Source organism: Motacilla alba, chromosome 2 (genome assembly GCF_015832195.1).
Source record: "Motacilla alba alba isolate MOTALB_02 chromosome 2, Motacilla_alba_V1.0_pri, whole genome shotgun sequence".
NCBI lineage: Eukaryota > Metazoa > Chordata > Aves > Passeriformes > Motacillidae > Motacilla > Motacilla alba.
This window is the reverse complement of record NC_052017.1, coordinates 102,887,885-102,908,286: the sequence shown is the minus strand read 5'-3', so window position 1 is coordinate 102,908,286 and position 20,402 is coordinate 102,887,885. Positions and strand designations below refer to the sequence as shown.

The 20,402-nt window shown below is 40.2% G+C and overlaps 1 protein-coding gene across 12 annotated transcripts in view; it reads right to left on the bottom strand.

Moving 5' to 3' along the window:
- DLGAP1 (DLG associated protein 1) overlaps window positions 1–20,402 on the bottom strand; it is a 402,341-nt gene that overhangs the window by 76,920 nt on the left and 305,019 nt on the right. For all 12 annotated transcript variants that reach the window (XM_038127588.1, XM_038127582.1, XM_038127579.1 and 9 more), the window contains 2 exons: window positions 17,970–18,147; window positions 15,530–15,770 (listed from right to left, as the gene is read on the bottom strand). In XM_038127588.1, the coding sequence (XP_037983516.1) occupies window positions 15,530–15,770; window positions 17,970–18,147 (419 nt within the window). The remainder of the gene's footprint in view (window positions 1–15,529; window positions 15,771–17,969; window positions 18,148–20,402) is intronic.

The following is a 20,402-nucleotide window of genomic DNA, read 5'->3' as shown; positions in this document are numbered from 1 at the left end:
TTCTCTGAAAGCATCAAGTGAGATAAATCACCACGTGCAAATACAGTTAATAAAAAACTTGACCCTGTGACACACAGTTCGTGCATTTGCATGAACCAGAGCCCTTGCTCTCACCATAAATGTTACATTTTAAAATCTGTAAGTTGGAAGAACACAATATACTGTAATGGTACTGTACTAGTAACAACTTGTTCAAGAGGAGATTTTTGTAAAAGAGCTATCGTGAAGTGGAACTGAGCCAGCCAGATTACTGGCAAAGCTTCCTGCTGAATATGATTAGATAAAGGGAGAATGAAGCCTGGAGAAAATTGATCCTCTCAGCAGAATTTGCCATAATTATACACAGGATGGGGAATTAGTTATTATTCTGCTGTTAAAACCCTCAAGTGGCCAGAAGAAACATTCTTGCATAATCTGCTTTTTCAATCTAGTCTATGTAAAATGAAGATCATGTTAAGAAAAATGGAGATACGGCTGACCAAGTTTATAAAGCTGGTAATTTTTTCCCTAAAGGTTAGACAGTGCAAAGGGGTATTGGGATTGCCTTACCAGGACTTCTCCAATAGCCAGCTAACTTTTGTTTAACAGAAATTTTCATTTTAAGAAGTAAAATAATGAATTTCACACACGCAATGCAGGATAGCCTCACCTCAAATGCAGTTCTGGAAAGGCAACATCTTTGTGATGGTTCATTGCCAGCCTGACCTGAACTCTGCCTCCTCACATTGTTGTGACTCAAATTCTCATGTTTTTATTCACACAACAGGACTTCTGTGATTGCAAATCTCTGTTTTTGCAAGGAACACATGGCTTGGAGCTTCCTCATTGCTGCCTTATGCAAGTGGAAATGGTGCTAGTAAGATGAAATAAGAATTCAGAAAAGATACAGAAGATTCATTAACACAACAGGGAATAGGATATATAGCTTAGGAAGAAGGGGGGGATTGGTGCTACTGAGTTCAGTGAAACAGCAGCAACAAAATGGTGAGAGGTGGGCACTGCTGGCCTGTGTGCTAGCAGCTGAGTTTGGTGACAGAAGGACTGTGAGCCCAGCTACACAGCTGGAATCCACCTCAATGCTTATCCTTTCCAAAAATCAGAAACAGTTACATAATTATTCAAACTAGCAACATGAAAGAGAATCAGAGGAAAAGGAAACAAAAGAAAGAAGCTGTGACAAAGGACAGCTTGTCTGAAGGATAATTATATGCAGTTAAAAAGAACTAGGAAAAAAAGCACGGGTATTGTATGCTTACAGATTAGCAATGATCTTTCTTTAAATGCAGTCTGTGCTAGTTATCCCCATTTCTTCCACTTCAGAAGCTGAAAACGTGATGGTTTCATAGCTCGTGGCTGGGTGGGTAGCCTTAGCTGCTGTATTTTGACAAGCCACCATATCCAGTCTGCTGAGATGGCCTCACTATAATTCTACTAATTAAAACACAGAAAGGAAAAAAAAGGAAAAAGGAAATTTGATTTCCTAGTAGGGACCCAGAAAAATCTCTCAAGTTGCCAGAGCTGAAACACTGTCATCTCCTCTTTGCTTCCTACTTGTAACCCATTCCCATTCTTCTGACAGGAATGACACTTGTCTGCTGGAGCTGCCCTGTTTGCACAACAACATATTGGACTAAGACAACCCTTGAAAGAATTTTCTTCTTCAAGCTAACCAGAAGGGTGCAACTGGGGGAAACCAAAAAAATTAAAATATAGGCAAAATTTAGAGGAAATTACTGTTACAGCCATGGGTGATTAATATGCATGTGCACAGTGGGGAATGTTGCACAGTGGTAACACTATGCCATAATGCTTTTAGCAGATATAAAATATGACCATATAAATGATGGGCAACTGAATACTGTCTGAAGAGTCTGTAGTCTGACTTAAGGAGTGTTGCTGGTGACAAACTAAAAGATATCTACATTTTTCATAAGCAGCAAAAGATGAAAGATAAAAATCTATGAGACTAGATTAATTGTGGACACATCATTAGTTTCCCCAAAAACACTATTGAAGAATGGTTGGAGAGCCATTATCTGTAAAAATCAGAATAAACGTCCCAGGAAAAACTGTGACTGACTTGAGTCAGTTTTTATTGAGGAAATGAGCCATGCCATTAGCTTCAGTCTGTCCCCAAACAAATCTTCATTAACTAACCACTTCTGTGAAGCATGGCAAACAGCTCAGACTTGATTACTGTGGGAAGTCATCAGGGACTGCACCAGAGAGTAAATACAACTCCAGGAGAAGACATGCCAGTCGCCTTCAACTTCAACAAGTATTAAAATATTAATTCAATGGAGTTAAATAGGAAATCTTCAGTGAGAGTAGAAATGAATCAAAGTGTATGAAATAAAAAGTCTTTTATAAAACACATTTTAAGCAGACAAACTGGTAAGAATCAGCAAAGCAGTTAAAGGATAAGTGGAAAGCTGACTGGCAGATGACATGCATAGGCAGCACACAAGGCATTAACAGGCCTTGTCCTATAAAATTATTTAATGACATTACCACTTTTGCAACGTGAACTTATTTTCACTTAATCTAATTTGAGAAATGCAACACTTTTCTTTTTTTTTTTTATGAAAAGCCAAAATTTTGTAACTTACTGCAATTTTAGGAAGATGTATGCTAATTTGGATTTTGCAAAATTTCTACAAACTGCCCCAGTAGAAAGGTACCCACTTGTTCCTGATACTTTATCAAAAGCAAACATGCACCAGTTTTATTTTACAAGTGAAATGTTTTTCATAACAATATGAATGAGCTAGATATTGCTGACAGCTTGAATTAATAATTTCCCTGGGCTTTTTTCTCTCTCCTAAGAAGCATATTGTCATGCTCCAATAATAATAAGAATAGACTTTTCAGGGGAATAAAATTAGATGTAAAAGATGATGCCAGATTATGCTGATACAGCCACACTTCAGTGTCAGAAGCTGACTGTGCCTCAAGCCCCAAATTAGTTAATGTAGTGCTGCAAGTGAGAAAAAGGAAGTCTAGACCAGGTGGGTATGCCTAATCCTGCACCCATGATTTATGTCACATGTTCCCAATTACTTATGTTGATTCCCAAACACTTATGTTGTTCCATAAACACACTGGGGTTTTTTTTTTGGAAATTAGTGGTGGTAATTGACAATTTCAATTACATACATTTTGGCTTCAGTAAAAAATACTTTGTTCTTATGCATCTGCATAGGCATTGGCCAGAATGTCACCCTAAAAGAGTTCCTGACACTTTTCCATGCCTGCTGGAGAGGCAGTTGTCTGAAGATGGAGTGAGGATTCCTCTCCACATCTGCAATAGCTGGGAAAGTTAGTTGTTGGCCAGTTCTTCAAAAGACATGCATGCACCAAACTTAATGTGCAGAGGAGGAAATAACAAATTGTCTGGGAGAAGTGCACATGATTGCAGTGCAAACAGAAACAACCCTTTATGGAGTCATGCTAGTTTGCAATGGGTGGTCTTTTTTTATCATTGCTTAGCATACATATATGAAATATTGGGCAGTGGTCAATTCTCAACATGGTGCTATGGACAACAGGTGCAAGGCACACAGTATTCCTCCATCTTATTCTGCTGAGAATGGTCTCCTTGCTAATCGTGGAGAAGGAAAGATACAGCTGCCCGTTCAATCTCTTCCATTTATGGATGTGACAGAAACCATCCTGACATCGGATCATAAAATCAGTTTTTATTCTGCCGCAAATTTGCCTGCTACTGCAGGATACTGGAAGTGTAAATATTTATCTCATTGACACCTCTCAGGATCTAATTTTTTTTTTATCAGCAAAATGAAAAAAAAACCTCCAACCCCAAAATCTGAACAGATTCCCTGGAAATTGTTTTGCAACCCATGTCTGTATTATGCCCTAGAATCTCATTGCCCAGTTTAAGATTTCAGCATCAAAAGGACTAGAAAAGCTTACATTTGTTTCTTCTAAAAAAAAATCCTAAACTGGATTCCAACAGATTCATGCTCCTGCCCAGACTCCTCTGGTTGTAAAGGTACTGGCAGTGAAACAGAGGAGCCAGATGTTTCTGTGACACCAGGCACACAGAAATCATGAACTGATGCTGTGATGGTGGCAGCTGAGGACACTCAGCACGTTACACAACTAGACCCTCAGTGAACAAATTTTGCAGGAAAAGAAAGACATGTCTCAGCCTTGTAAGTTAACAGACTGCTCTGGTCTGCAATATTGTACTTAAAATATTAAGACATGTATCTGCAGAACAGATGGGGGAAAGCATTGCCCTTCATTTGATGAAATTCCAACACTCCTGCTGTGGTCCCAAAAATTCCCACAGCTATTCAAGCTTTCTATCCAGTGCCTACTTATCTGTCATGTTCATTATTTTCCATTCACTAGTTTTGCCAGCCCTTTGAAGGCAATAAAGGGATTCTGGACACCATTAACTTGACGACCATTTCATATCCCTCTATATCTTCTGCCTGCAGGAAAACTGGAATCTCATCACAACCAGAAAATATGTCCTAAAATAAATGTCAAAAACTGTCTACACTGGGAGCTCAAATAGCATCAATAAAATGTGCTAGACAGCACATCATCTCCACCTAGTCTACACACCAATTCATACACAATGAAAGAATGAGGAGAAGACAAAGTATTTTGGAAAAATTCAGGTTCAAAGCTCCATGCATCTGTTTCTCACCATCAACTATTCACATAGAGAAAGGTGTTACTGATTCTACATACTGAATGATGTGTGACATGCAGACCACAATTCTGTTTTATGAAACCCTTCTGGACCTACTTTGCTACTCAAAATCTGTATTTTTCCTTTGTCCTTCTCAGTCCCCTTTTGTCAATTCTTCTCACCCTTTTTTACTTAACCATCAAACTCTTTGCCCTTCAATGAAAGCAGGTATGTTGAATTAGGAAAAAAAAAAGTGTTAAGAGTAAAAACTGCCTTAACTGCTACTTATTTACAGATAGACATTTTCTCCAATGGTGCACGTCACCTGTAGGGTGGGCTATTGTATTCTATTAAATAAAAAAAAAATGACCACCCACATGTTTTCAGGTTCAGTTCACCCTACAGGTACTCCTTGACTATGCCACCCAAACTCACAGGACATGAGAGCAACCTCTGCACTCAGTGAGAGTCTCCTCAGCTAAAGTAGCAGTAGGCTACCCTCCAGAAGGGAGATACACACTTCTGCTCCTAGTAAGCACTGACAGAAATAGAAAAAGGCTCTCAGGACTGCAGCACATATTTGAAGTCCAGGAAAGGGGACAACTGGCAATATAAATCAGATTATGGGAGGGAGCTCTTACTCCTAATGCCATGTGCAATCTGTGGAAGTACGTGACACTGAAACAGATGTTGGCGTGCTGCAGGCTGCACAGTCTGTGTCGAGCAGGAGTGCCTGTTTAAGGATTAACCCTGCAGGTAGCTCATGTGAGGTTAAACACAACTGCCTATTTACACAAAATGACACTGTACACATCTGGGTGAATGCGATGCAGCTTTTTGGCTGTGGGCAAAATCCTAGAGGAAGATCTAAGAAGACTGAATGATGGTGTTGGTATTGGAAATCTTAACTAATGATGTCCTTGTCCTTACTTATTTCCTTTTTTTTTTTTTTTGCCTGAAAGGAAAATAAGCATTTTGGTCTTAGCTGTGCATTAATCTAACTTCTAACATGATCTTACTCCCTCATAGCCGCTACCCAAACAGGTCAAGACAAGCTTCCTCAGAAGTATGTAACAAGATGGTAACTGACTTCACCTAGATCAGAGCATGCAGCCCTACCAACCCCACTGTCAGAGCTTCCAACACAGATGCAATACTTCCCTTCACCCCTTCTCCATCTCTCTGGAACCCTTCTTCTTTTGCTTCTCCCTTTTTAAATAAAAGAGGCAAACGGTTAAATGTCACATGAGCATTCAGGGGCCTGTGTGAGATAGGACAGCGTAAGGCCATGGCACCAGGTAGCAACTCGTTCTGTCACTTGGGTTCAAATTACCCATCATGCAAAATGGAAAGCAGCAGGTTTTCTCAGGACTTTGTGTGTGGCAGTCAGATTGAGGCTCATAGAGGAGTTGGGTTTTATCCATAGCTTGGTTATTTTGGTCTAGTAGACCCTGATTTTTTCTGCCACAAATCAACATAATTTTATTTGATTATTTGTGAACTTCAGAAGGAAGTTAAAAGAAACAGAGAGAAAAAAAATTCAAAACAGAAATAGACTGCCAGCATTTGTTTTGCTATCCTATTACAATATTCTGACTTTCATCTAAACTTTACCAGTGGGATACATATCTACATTTTACTTTAGTTAAAGACAGAATTAATTTGAAAATTGTTACAAGAAAGAGAACGGTTATCAAGACACCATCATCTTGACTGTGCAGAGACAAAAGGTAGGCATCTTCCTCAACAGAACAGGCAAGATATCTGTCACAGTAGAGGGTTCTGTGGTATTATTTATTGTTTTTTAGGGCTTTTTTTCCTCCTCTGATAGCTTAGCTCAAATCCATGATCAAAGCAACTAGGAATTGTTCTGCTCAGATGGCTTACTGCATTTTAAGTGGGATGCAATTTAGCCCTCTCCCATCAGACCAAAGCTAAATTCAGTAAGGGAGAACAATTTCCAAAGACCAACACATCCATTTGCCCCTTGAGAGGCCAGACAAAGGTTGTGGCATTAGAACAGATTACCAACATCTGCCTACAGTGTGCTTTTGATAAAAGGAACTGTTAGACTCTGATGGCAGCGAGACAGTCCCTCTTTGCAAAATAGCATTAGGTGTTTTCCAGATCCCAGTATTTCAGTTGCATTGTGCTTGTTACTGAGCATTGTAAGAAGCAGTGCAGTGAGACTGGTGTAATAGCAAGAAATAAAAAGAGTAAATCACATCTCTGTGTATACTTCAGAGGTTCTGCAATTTTTTCAATGCACAGTTTTCTTTGCTGTCGCATTTCCTTTGAGTTTGTCTGTCATATTGTTAAAGAAACAAAGCAGTGTTTGTTTCAAAAAGTAGTTGATAATGTATGCACCCCATAGTCTACCATAGCTTCAAAGAGCCAATTACTGTTAGACTGTTGCATAAACACGTATTTAGGAAGCATGAAAACGTGCAATTATTTACAGTATTCAGTACCTAATACATCATATTTGAGCTCCAAAATGGGAATTACTGACATGATGAAATATAATGGCTCCAAACAAATTGCTGTACTACAAGAGGGGCCCTGTAGAGCTGTACTCATTAAACACACTTATTAAAAATTCTTAGTTTTTTGAAATCAAAAATCACTCAGTCACTTTAAAAAGCTCATCATCAAGTATTTAATCTGTAACTTCTTGCAAAATCCTATGGCTCAAGAGAGCTTTGTAAGTATTATATATGGGGAAAACTGAAATATTGAGGTTTGTCTTAAAGGAATGATGTGGAACTTAGTGAAGGTGAATAGCAACACCTGGCTGGAGACTGGACAGTAGCACAAACTAAACAGAAAAACCTGAGTTATTTTTACACACTGGATGTATTAATTAAGCATAGCCTCTTCAGGAAAGAGGCCTAAGTCCTTCTTTCCAAAAGACAACTGTAGTTAAAAGCACATTAATCTATTTTAGGAAAAGGGCAGGAATTATTACTCAAAATGCGATCTCATTATATAAATTGGGGCATGTCTTCAGTTACTGATTCAGCTCATTTCTGTCACTGCCATCACAGAAACATTGCAATGGAAATAAGCTGGAACAAAGAAAGATTCCGGTCTTTGCTGTACTTTTCCATAAAGTGAAAATTTAATTATTTGCTCTTGAGCTAAGGAATGATGTATCTCTAGTTCTCAGAGTTCTGAGAATTAGAGCAATGACCAGTTCCTAAGAACAACATTTTGGGATAAAAGTTATATTGCCCTCTCACAATTTACAAATGAAAACCAATTGTGGTTTTATTTTATTTTATTTTATGTCCTGCTGCATATTCTACCCATTAGCTTGCGATTACAAGCTAGTGCTGCTATGGGAAACCCGCTTCCTTGTGATGTGATTCCAGGCATATTTCAAAGAATGTTGGTTCCTACCCCTGTGTTCAAGTCAGGTAACTCTGTCCCCAAAACCACAGATACACAAGGGCTGCTGAGTCAGAGCTGCTGAAATCACATCAGCCTTGTCCTGCACCTTAGTTTGCTCTTAGGACACCAGACCTGAGCTAAATTGCTGCCCTTCTGAGGCAGACCTGTCAACCAGCCCAAGCTGCTGGCAAAGGGCAGACTTGCCTTGCAGCAGTGAGCAGGAAAAACTGTTTGCCATAAACCATTGCTTCTTGGATTGTGGCAAAATTACTGAGGTTTCATGCTTGTTTATGGGCTTAGAAAAATGTTAATTCTCAGCTAATGAGACGTGAGGCATGCAGTGCTCAGTCAGCAGAACAACTTTTAAATTACTGTTTTGCTTGTAATGACTTCCTGTGCATTTGTTATGGTACATCAAGTGGCATTTTTTCTCAGTTAGGTGCTGGGCATTCAGGTGCTGTAATACACAGGCATGGCTGCAGGCTCCATCAGGGCACTTCCACAAGAATGTGCACACCAGCAGCAGTGGGGTACACAATCATGGGATCAGGACTCTCTCACTGCATTAGCACACTGGGAGGTCCCCATGAAACTGGGGTCCTGTACATCCCTACAAAAATCTCCAGCAGTGGTGCATTTGATAAGACACCTACCTAGTCTGAAACTAAAGCAGAGCTCAAATCCAAACATGCTCTGTATGCCTTTAGGGAGAGCTGTGTAAATCTGAACACCTGAAAAGATTATCACTTTTTCTGTGTGCAGTATAATCAAAAGAAATGGATTAATGGAAAAAAGAATTTAAGCACATTCCACACAAATATATGCAAAGGGCTTCCACAAAATTTTTCATATCTGTATCAAAATTAATACAAGATTAACAAATAATGAAACATCACATTTCAAGTAACTAATCCCTGTGTCCTCTTTATTTGTGCTCCACTTGATAAGAAATACACTTAATAGTTCTTTACACAGAACAACAGGGATTTCTGTTAAAGTTCTCCTTCTCCTCTAAAATCATCCTTTTTCCCATTCCATTTGAGACTATCAACTCACAGGTCTGATGGCCATCTTACTCCCAGCATCTCAAAGGTCTCAAAGGGTCTTACAGAGCAGCAGGCTGAGCAGCACACAGCAGGATATCCTTGCACTGAGGACTGCTGCCTGCATGCCAGGCTTTGCCAAAGCACAGCTGGAGGTTTGGGGGAGGTGTAGTCCTGGTGAGGCCGCATCCCAAGTGTGTGCCCAGTGTGGCACTCCCCAGCATGAGAGACATACAGACATTGGCAGAGTCGGGCAATGGCAGAGTCACCCATTTTCAACCTTGGAGATGTCCAAACTGTTTGGACAGCTGGAGAAGTCAACCAAACAAGTGCTGCCTCAACAAAATAGCAGAGTTGTTCCGTGTTTCTGGAAGGGTTCACAAAGTAAGACAACATATTCCTTCAAGACATTTTAAGCTCATGGTTTTGAATAATTAAGATCTTTCTCACATTCTTACCTCACTATGAGCCTTAGCCCAAATGTTTAGAAGCATATCAAGCAAATAAAGAATAAGAATAGTAAGAAGAGCTGGAATACCAAAGGGTAATACTGTTTTTTTTTATTCTCTGTATTTGAAACACATTTATAACTTTGGAGACTGTGGTAAAACTCCTCCAAATGATGTTTTCAAATATGGAAAAAAATAATTAGGCCATGCCCTACCAAATAAAGTCCTTTTCTCACCCTTTCTGAATTTCTCATTAAAACCTTCACTGCCATCATAAAAATGGTGTTTTTTGGTGTGATGTGGAGCTTAACATTCATCAAGTTGACTACTAGGATAGAAGAGATGAAACTCGTACTAGCTACAGTCAGACACCTCTGAAATTTGAAATAATGCTCTCCTCCAAGGTCAGATCCTTGTTAGCAAAGAAAAACATTTTAAACTGCTGATTTAAGCAATTTGATAGCAGATCTGAAGGCAGAACACATTTTAGGATTACTCAAGGAAAGAGAGGAAATGAACCATGTAAATTCTTTGTCAAACAGTTTTCTGTAATCCTCAGATTTCTTTTAAGTTTCAACATCTGCGTGAAGGCCCTAATGTAGTTTCATTTCTCCAGACCTGTGGAAATATCCTAATTTTGGTACAGATCCAGAAACCAACCTTAGCTTCAACTGGAAATCACATGTGAAATCCTAATTCATTGTTTCCTTTTGAACAGAGCAGTCTCTGAAAGGACAGCTCTGAGGAATCCAAAGGACTTGCATCTGGTATACACTCAATTACAGCTTCCTTATCCACAGGATTTGATTTTTTTTGGACTCTGCCTGGCACAAGTCAGGTTTTAGACTTGTTTGCATTTCATATGCTTAGTTTTGGGTGTTTTTTTTTTTTTTTTTTAATTGGCTAGGCAGCCCCTTAGAGATTTCCACAAAATACCTGACTTGTCTTGATCAGATGTTCCAATGAATGGAAGGAAAATGGTGTGCTCAGCTGGAAGACTGTAATTAGAATATACTGTGGTAACTGTCTGTCCTTCTCTAACCTGCTGGCTACATAGCACGATTTCCTTGGGATTTTTATTTATTTTGCTTTTAAGTAGAAGTGTAATATTACTGAGAATCACCAGATGGCATTGCTGCAGATAACTGATATTTCTCTTTGCCTTACTCTACAGAGGATAGGAACTGAATTGCAATCCAGTGCAGAGTTTTTCCTGATGTTACAACTTGAGCTCTGTCAGAGAGATGTCATTACATATTTGTATATTATACTATATTATATATTTGCATGCATGAGTGCCCATGCCTGAGCCCTCACAATGTCAAAAGGTTTGTTAACAGCAAAGGATCATGCACAGCTACATTGGGAAAGTTTAGAAACATAGACAGAATAAATGTGGGAGAAAGATGTTCTTTAGACTACTTTAACATTTAATTGTTTCTTAATTACTGCATTCTTCAAGCTCATTGAAATGATTCACAGACTTAAAATGGTTAAAAGGCTACTTATTTAGTGACTGGATTTGTTGGCTGAAGCGCTTCAGCTACAATAGTTGCATCTGCAAATAACCTGGCATCAAATTATGTAATAACTCACAGCTCATTAAACTCCTTTGAAGAGCTCAAATGACCTGGGTGTTAATTTTTAGTGCAGCCTATGGTGTTTAACATATGTCAGCACTTCAGGGCTGCTCTGCCTCCCAGCCTGCACAGCCCTGCTCCCAGGGATGGCCCCAGTCAGGATGCCTCCATGGGTACCACTGATACTGATAGAGCAAATATAAGGCTGAACGGAGCTTTTCAGCTGATTAGCTTACAAGGCATGACGTAGTTGTCACATAGAACTTACTACAGAGAACTACTGAGTGTGTCCAGAGGAGGGCAACAATGCTGGTGAGGGGCTTGGAACACAAGCCCTGTGAGGAACGTCTGAGGGAGCTGGAATTGTTTAGCTTGGAGAAAAGGAGACTCAGAGGTGGCCTTATCACTCTCTACAACTTCCTGAAAGGTGGTTGTGGTCAGGTGGGGGTTCGTCTCTTTCACCAGGCAGCAACTGACAGTACCAGAGGACACAGTTTTAAGCTGTGCCAAAGGAAATATAGTTTGGATATTAGGAAAAAGTTTTTACAGAAAGGGTGATAAAATACTGGAATGGTCTCCTCGGGAAGGTGGTGGAGTCACCATCCCTGGATGTGCCATGGTCTAGTTGCGGTGTTGGGGCTGGTAGGACTCGATGATCTTCAAGGTCTTTTCCAACCCAGTGAGTCTGTGTGTGATTTGTAATTACACACAAAATGTCAAGATTGCATTTTCTCTTCCTCATTCCAAAACCCTTCATTTAAAAGCAAGGATAAAAGGAGTTTGTAGCGAGGTGGGGTCTTGGGAGGAAAGGGTTAAAACCAGAAGATTTGGCAAGGAGGGAATAGTTTTTGCTCAAAATGACCTTGCAGCTGGGAATGCTAGGAATGTCAGAGTGGGAATGAGTGTCCATTTATTATGCTCAGTGTTGTTCATCCTCTGCTGGTTTTGAGAAGTAGAATTCCTGTGTAGAGACAACAAATTTGCAGACGTGCTTGAGCCTTCTGCTGAAAGTGAGATATCATAAAAGCACAGCCTTGTGATAAAATGCATGTGTGCAAAGCCCTTTGACATCTGGGGCAGGCAGTGGTTCCCCCTGTGTGCTAGGATGAACTGAGCCTAATGCAGCCTGGGCCTTTTCACTAGGATGAACTAAGCCCAACAGAGCCCGTGTCCCAGTGTATCTCTGCTGCACAGAGATGTTGGTGAGGTAATGAAATAACTCTACTCCTTGCATTTCAGCGGTGGTTTGGTGGTTGTCATTGTTACCTGTATGTGTTGACTCACACATGGGGATTGACCTCTTCTCCCAGGCAAACTGCGACAGCATGAGAGAACTTAGTCCCAAGCTGTGCCCTGGGATGGTTTAGGTCAGACATTAGGAGGAACTTTGATGACAGACTCTGGTGAGGTTAGGATTTTCCTCTCCACTCACAGTGTAACATTTCACCCCTTTGGTGACATCAGGTTTGTGTGCTTCCACCTCCATTTTTACACTTGGGCTCAGTTTCATTGAGCTGCAGCCACTCCTCAGTGTCCCCACAGCAGCACTAAGGTCAATGCTGCCTGCAGAGGCCGCCAGGTGGGCAGCCACCCTTAGCTGAGCTCTGTGCCATACTCAGTGCACAGATTTGTAGTTAGACTGGGAATATCCTCAGGAACTGAGTTAGAGCTGCAGTTCCTGACTGCAGAACTAAACCACCAACACTGCATGGCAGAAGGAAATGAAAGCCTGAGGCTGCCACCCCAACAGTAAAGGCTAACAGGCAAAGTGTGATTTTTGTCCATAGTTCTTGCTTTATCCAGATGCCCTGGAAAGCTGTGGATCATTGCTCTAGAGGAACAATTTTTAATCCAGTAAACTGACAGCTCTCCTGTCTTTTCCACCATCAAGCTGGCATTTCCCTGGACTTTCAGCTGGCAGAGAGATTCTCAATATCAGGGTATGATCACAGCTTTGGTATGAGTGAATTAAAAACCATGTTCTTGAGGGTATTGCTAATGTTGATGATAGGAATCTTTCTTCGTTGAACAGGCAGAGATGCTTTAGGGGCAGGAGGACTGTTCTCTGATTTGGGGATGTTAAAACCATTTTTAGATCACAACTGCTCCCATGTCTCCACAAAAACATTTGCAGCATCACTTCAGTGGAGATAAACCTGAGATACTGTTCTTTTTTCATGTCTGCCTAGTTGTTGTTCCATTTCTCATTTTATTGAAGCAGATATAAATAGAAACCATCCACACTGCCTTTCATGTTTCTCTTCTGTAAGCCAGGCACAGGCAACACCAAGGCAGTCAATATAGATGCTTTTGAATAGAATTAATTCAATTCTAATACCTATTAAGCAGATAGTGGTATGTAAGTCAGGTTCTAAACGAGACAAGTTGTCTGAAATGCTACCAGTGGAAGGGATGGGCCCTCAGAGCCCAAGAATTAGAAAATGAAAAAGATAACTCAGTAAAATTCCCACAGCAGAAAACAGGCATCTACAGCAATCTTTAAATGCTTGTATGTACGTTCAAAGAGAGCACTGAAAATCATTCCTGTCTGCTTTTAACACCCTGACTACAGAAGCAATAACCCAAGACATACTCACTGGATTATGTTTTTCAATATCACAGTTTTGTTCATATGATCTTTTTAAATAAAGCCAGCTACCCACAGAAGAGATCAGGCCTCTGTGGTTGCACTACAAAAAAGGAACCATAAACAAGAAATAGTTTACAGTACAGATTTTCCTCTTTCATGTTTTCCAGTATTTTTGGCTGGCACACACAGCCAACCTTCTCCATTTATACACCATCATCCCCAGACACAGGCATCATTTTCCTAAGTGACAGGAACAACCTCTTACATACCGATAATGAAAAAATAGTTATTCTCCTCTGTATTAATGATCACAGTTATTTTTATAAAGGAAATGTGTTACCAAAGCCATTCTCAGAGAATAGAAAACCCTCTTTGGGATCAACCCAAGCTGATTTAACAAAGATGAATACACACTGTAAAACCCCTGAAAACTCCCATCCTTCAGCTTTTGCCTCAGAATATGTTTGACACAAACTAATACCACACAATGAAGTAGCACACACCTTATGCAAATCCTGTCTTTGTGGTTTGGTGCAAACCCTCTGTGCTCACAAGGGCTATTTCTATAGTAGAAATGCTGTCATGTGAATACTATTTCTTTAGTGATTTAGATGAGAACCTCTCTGCAGCATTTGTTAAAAATGCTTTTATGTTTGTGATGTACTGCCAATATATTTCCAACAGTACTTAAACTTGCTACTTTTAGAAAAATCTTTAATTTAGCTGAACATTTTTGGTAAAAGGATTTAAAGTGTTCTTTGATGACACAGAACAATTGACAAGCAGCTTTAAAAAAGACTTACAAGGAATAAACAACTGCACCTGTGAGATAACACACAAAAGGACAAAAGTTTACAGAAAACAGAAATGAAAAAATACAGCAAAAGAGATAGCAGGTACAGTGAAATACATATAATAGTCAATATTAGTCAAGAACATGATTAGTATATGAACAGTATATGAATAGTAAATGAAGCTTGTGTAAAACAGTGGAATGGTTGCACAGAAGTCAAAAGAAAGAGGCTCTCTCTCATCCTGCCACAGGGAAGAGCGCACACATGTAATGGCTCCTGCCTCTTGCTTTCCTGAATGAGAGAGGTAGATTTGGAATTTGGTTTTACTTGGTTTTTCTTCCCCTTAAGCACTATTTTGCTGACAAAATCTGAAATTCATCATGGTTATTTCCAAAAGAAAAGCAACCTCAAATGTTACAAGTCTCATGTTTACACCGAAACCTCTCCCTCTAGCAAGGCTTGAACAGTTTGAACTGCAGAAAGAATCGAACAGCAAAATGTGAACATGCATGTTTGACCTGCAGACTGCTTCTTCTTTTCTTCATTCCGACATCTTAGATGGGGCCTAGAGAGCTGGAACAGACTCTTCGAGCCAGTAAAAACCACATCCAGTAACTTATACAATCACTTCAACTTTGTAGAAGACCTCATCAGAGGGACCCTTCTCTGCTGGTCACAGCCGGCAGAACTGCTAACTCAGAGCCTTCTTTGTTCAGCCTTGCCAAATTGTGATTGCTCTTTTGGGGAGGACAGCGAGAAGAGACATGACCTTGGACTTCCCTTCTATGTGCTTTTAGATCAGAATAAATTAGCTTGGACACAGAAGGAACCATATCAAAGGCATCAGCCTTGGTCTGTGTGTGGTTTGAGGCTGATTAGTCTGTCCAGCTCCCTGGTGAAACACAAGACTCCGTTAAGGGCTTGGCATCTGGCAGAGAAAGGCTTGATCTGATGGAAATGCTCTGAGAACCTTCCCTTTCCACCCCCCTCTGGATTTCCCTTAGTGTTACTCACCAGTACTGCTCTGGATGGTCCTCACCGTGGTGGTTGTACGCGGGGGAGATGAGGACCGCAGCGATATGCACTCGTCATCCTGGGAGCAGCCCTTCTCGATGGCCCGGACGTAGCTGTGGCTCCTCATGCGGAAGCAGCCCGGCATGGGCAGATCCAGCGCTTCCACGGCCTGAGACTCCAGCTCGCTGAACACCGACTCGCAGACAGACTCGAACTGGCCGTTCACCTCCATCTCACTCACCTGCAGGCAGACACCAGGCAGGGTCAGTGCATCATGCATGGATATTCCACACTGCCTGATACAAACACCCTCAAGCTAAGGTGGCACAATGGCCAACAACTGTTAGAGGATCCCTTTGATGTGAAGAAAAAGAAATGGTACATCCCATACTAGCAACTGCGAGGGGAAAAAAACAACGTAAAAAAAGGGGAGACAGAGGTGTGGGCAAAGATTCAGCAGAGTTTGGGCTCTTGGCTCTTCTGAAACTGGTGGGAAGCCTAGAGCCCTCCTAGCAGCTTCTGTTTTACGTGACCCAGGGCCCATGGCATAAGTTGAATGTTTGGTCATTGTGATCATTACATGTAAAACAAAAATCACACTTTCATTGCAGGGTGAGGAAAAAAACAAGAAAGGTCAGCTTAACCCCAGTACATTATCAATGCAACCCACAGGGAATCACACTGAGAAAACCTGAGTGGCTGGAAAGCTGCAGGGCAACAAACACAGGAAGAGGAGGTTGTTAAGGGAACCAGCTTTGCTGCTGGGGAAAATTGTCTGTAGAACTAAATTTCTGGCTGAGAGCAGATGCAAAGGAATCCTTAGACCCTTTGTGCAGCAGACACTAGGTGGTGACAAAGACTTGCGCTCACGGTGGTCAAAGAACATTCAAAAACTTCCTACAGGTCTTAAGAATCTGGAAACCATTTACCTTGGCTTAATTAGTAATGGATGCTCATGTTGCTAAACTGAGCATTGAGCCCTGAGCTTGGCATTAAAGCACAATAATTATCACTGTATGAAACATGCAGATGGAAACCATCATTTGAGGATTTTGTTAGTTTTCAAGCATGTACAAGGCCAAATTAGCAGGAGAAGATAAGACTATGTCAGGAAGGTAGAAAAAAACCCCATTAGAAATTCTCTTCCAGGATTAATGTTACCAAGAAAAATGTTTTGTGGATTTTTTGTATACCTAACTGAAAAATCTCAGAGAGCAAAATATATTTTTTTCAAAGGAGAACTCTTTAAAAAAGCATGGAAGAGTAGTAGGCAGTACAACAAAAAGAATAATCTTACTATAGCAGAGAATATCAAATCCTCAAGTAAATATCTCTGAATTAATGCATTTTTAAACCAAAAAAACTTGTTCACCTTGGCAAATGATAACCACTCCTTGGCTGACAGCTTTGTGTGTAAGGTGTGCAGCTAAACAAGTGACCTGATCTAATGTTGATGTAGTTGTCTCTGAGACCTGAATTTCTGTGCTGTTTTCTCCTAGATACATCCTGTCCCTCCTTTTAGAGCATCAGCCCGTGCCCTATGCAAAGTGCCTCACTTCAAAATACACAGGTAAATACTCTGAAGTGTCTAAATATAGTATACAGCAGAAAGGTTAGCTACAGCTCCATATTGAATGTATGGTTATGGTCACAGCTGAAGTCCTGGTGTCACTGATGTCACACACTTTTTTTGACATGGTGATGACTTTGTATGCCAGTCATCAGGGATCAGTATCTGGCACCACAAATCCTGCCTGCCGCACTTGTGGATGAGTAAGGAAGTTCTTTCATCCAGGTGATTTACCCAAATGATCCACTTATGCTAACAAGCCAAAAATTATACCAAGGAGCTGGAGGATGTAGCAGATGAACTACTGGCCCTCTGCCCCATGGTGTACTAGCACTTCTGCAGTTCTTTCAGATCTGCTCCCTATGAACTCAACTGTACAAGCAGGCTGAATGCAAGGACAGACTATTTTATAACAATAAAACACATAAACTGAATCTGCCACAGTAGACTTAATTTTTCTTCTTGTTTAGGAACATGAAGATCTCTTACAGGATTTCAGGGCAAAAATACAGACAGATTTTTGCACTTAATACATATACTGTAATATTTGTACTATTTAGGTGAAACGTTTCGAGGTACACAAAGTAAAGAATGCATAAAAAGCATAAAGAAAATAAAATCTCTAATAAAATAGTGGAATACAAACAATTAACACCCTAATTTTACTTTAGCACCTCACTCAGCATACAAACTTTCTTTTGAGGCATTCAAAAATTTTTGATTGGAGGTACTAAGCACAAGTTCCTTAAGAACCCTGTTCAATGAGAGTGTTGGTGAGCACCACTTAAAGCAAAATCCAGCTTCTCCTATTGCAAGCAGTGTCCAGCGTGACATCTGCTCTCCAGGCTGCCCCAGGTGCACGTCACCCACCTGGCTGATGGTGCTCATGGCTCTCATGTAGCTCTCGTTGCGGGAGCGGAACTTGGGGGACGTCAGCAGCCCTGCGGGGTCCAGGCTGTCCAGGCTCCTGTTGATGGAGACTTCACTCACTGCCCTCAGGTAACTGTGGCTCCGGATCTGGAGCTTTGGCGAGTGTTCACTGGATATCCTGGGAGTTTTGGGTGGGGAAAAAAGAAAAAGAAAGAAAAAAGAGATTCCATCAAATCCAAATGGCCTCACCAGAAGTGAGAATAACCAGATGTTTTTCACTGGAACATGAACAAGTCATGACATGGTTCTTGCATATTTATAAAATAAAGGCAATGTCAGTACTTTTATTTGGATTACACCACCCTTTTATTTGGTGGAAGGAAGAGAAAAGGATGGAAAGGATTTTCTTTTCCTTTTTTGTAAACCGTGTCTAAGCATAATGGCAAAATCACATTAATTTTCTTTACTGACAGCAGAATGGAAAAATTTTACACTGTACTGACAATGATAGCATCCAGGTCCAGCAACCCCCCCACTATGTGGGACTTTTGAAGTGACAACACTGAAATGACTTCACAAGTTGATTTTAAAAGAGCAAGAGAAGGCACTGAGATGAGCAGCAGAGAAAGCCCTGTGACCTTACAGAGATGAATGCAGCAGCCATCAAAACCAGCTGGGGAGGCAGGTAAAGAAGGAAGAGGTCTGATAGCTCAATCAGCTGGATGATTCTAAATTTATCAACTGAACGTCCACATCTTGAAATGCTGCTGGTCATGTGACTCTGACATGTTCTCATGTATGTACTCATGAAACAGGACTGTTTCTCATGGGGCTTTCAAGGGTGTATGGGCCAATAGGGCAGGCAGATCATATAAACCACGCAAAATGCACTCACAGTATGCCTTAACCTGGGAAATCATTCCAACAGCATAGGCCACCTGATTAGGTTTGATATGCTTTAAATTTTATTTTAGACCTGGCTTAAGCCACAACTTAACAAAACACATGCTATGGAAGTAGCTTTACACAATGATATCAAATTAGATGTTTAAAAGTCACAGTTGTATTTCTGAAGTGATAACTTTGCCTAGTTTTTTAATACAAGTGACAGATGAGATATACAAGGAATAAAAACCAAACAAAACCCCCTCCTCCTTAACCCCCCCATTCCCCAGGGAATATGTCCTTCTGCTATGTTCTTGCCATATGTGCTAAGTAAGAGTCAGCTAGAACAATCCTCCACTTGTGGGATGCTTTATCCTCTGAATGTGCTGGCTAAGTGCTGTCTTCACAACCTGAGGCATCCTATAAAGACGTGAGTCACAAAAAGTGTGTGAAATACACTTCTATGAAATACAATTAATTTGGGGGACATGTCTTTTGTAAGAACTCATTGATGAATAAAGTATCAAAAGGGTGAGTCTTTGATATATTTTTTTGTGTTTTAAATATTCTTCATATATCACAAAGCAAACAAATTAAAATATCAACTAAATTTTCCATTTTAAAATGTAAATCTCATAGAGATGTTTACAGGTATATGAAAGAAAACTTTGTAACCTAATTGCAGGCTTAATCTTTGTCTCCTAGTCCTTAGAAATACATGCTCACCTGACCTCAAAGAAGAGCATCCATTTTATGTCTAATTCCTGAAGCATTTGCAGATATTTTGTATTCAAGTATCTAATTATAGTAATTAGTATCATCAATTTCCCAGTGGCATGCACAGTTCTGGTAATTGTCAATGCATTTTGGGAGGATGATTCCATTGTGTAATCACTCACCTAAGAAGTTCAGAAACTGGCTCTATTTCTGAGTCATCTAATACTGTAACAAAACCTAGGCCATCTCTACAATACCATATTCTCTAGCTGCTAATTACCTTCCTAATAAAAATATGTAAACTTATGCTAATTACCTGATACTCCTGTCACAAGATGAAGAGAAAGCCTTTGCTTGCCATTTTCACTGTGCATACAGTGCAATATAACAGCCATTTCCATACTCTTTGACTCCTTACACCACTTGATTCCACATGACAAAACCTGTTTAGACATCAGAATAAGTGGTGCTCCAAGCAACTCAAAAAAAGGCAGAAAAAGTGATGAAAAGTCAACTGTTAGTAATGGTTACATTTGTTTACTGCATTTTGGTAACTAACAATAACCATGTAACTCTTGGGAAAAAAAAATTATTGCCTGTTATTGGATTAAAAAAAATTGAATTAATAATTCAGCAGACATAATTTTTCTGATGCATGTGAGCTACATCACTGCACTGCAGATCTGCAAACTGATCAGCATCGCCTGAAATGCATTTCCTAGATTGGTTCAAAATGTATTTTATGATTATGAGGTGAACAGTTTGCTGCCAATATGTGACATGCAAAATTCAAATCAGCTTGATTAGCTGCCAGTTAGTCAAATACGTCAC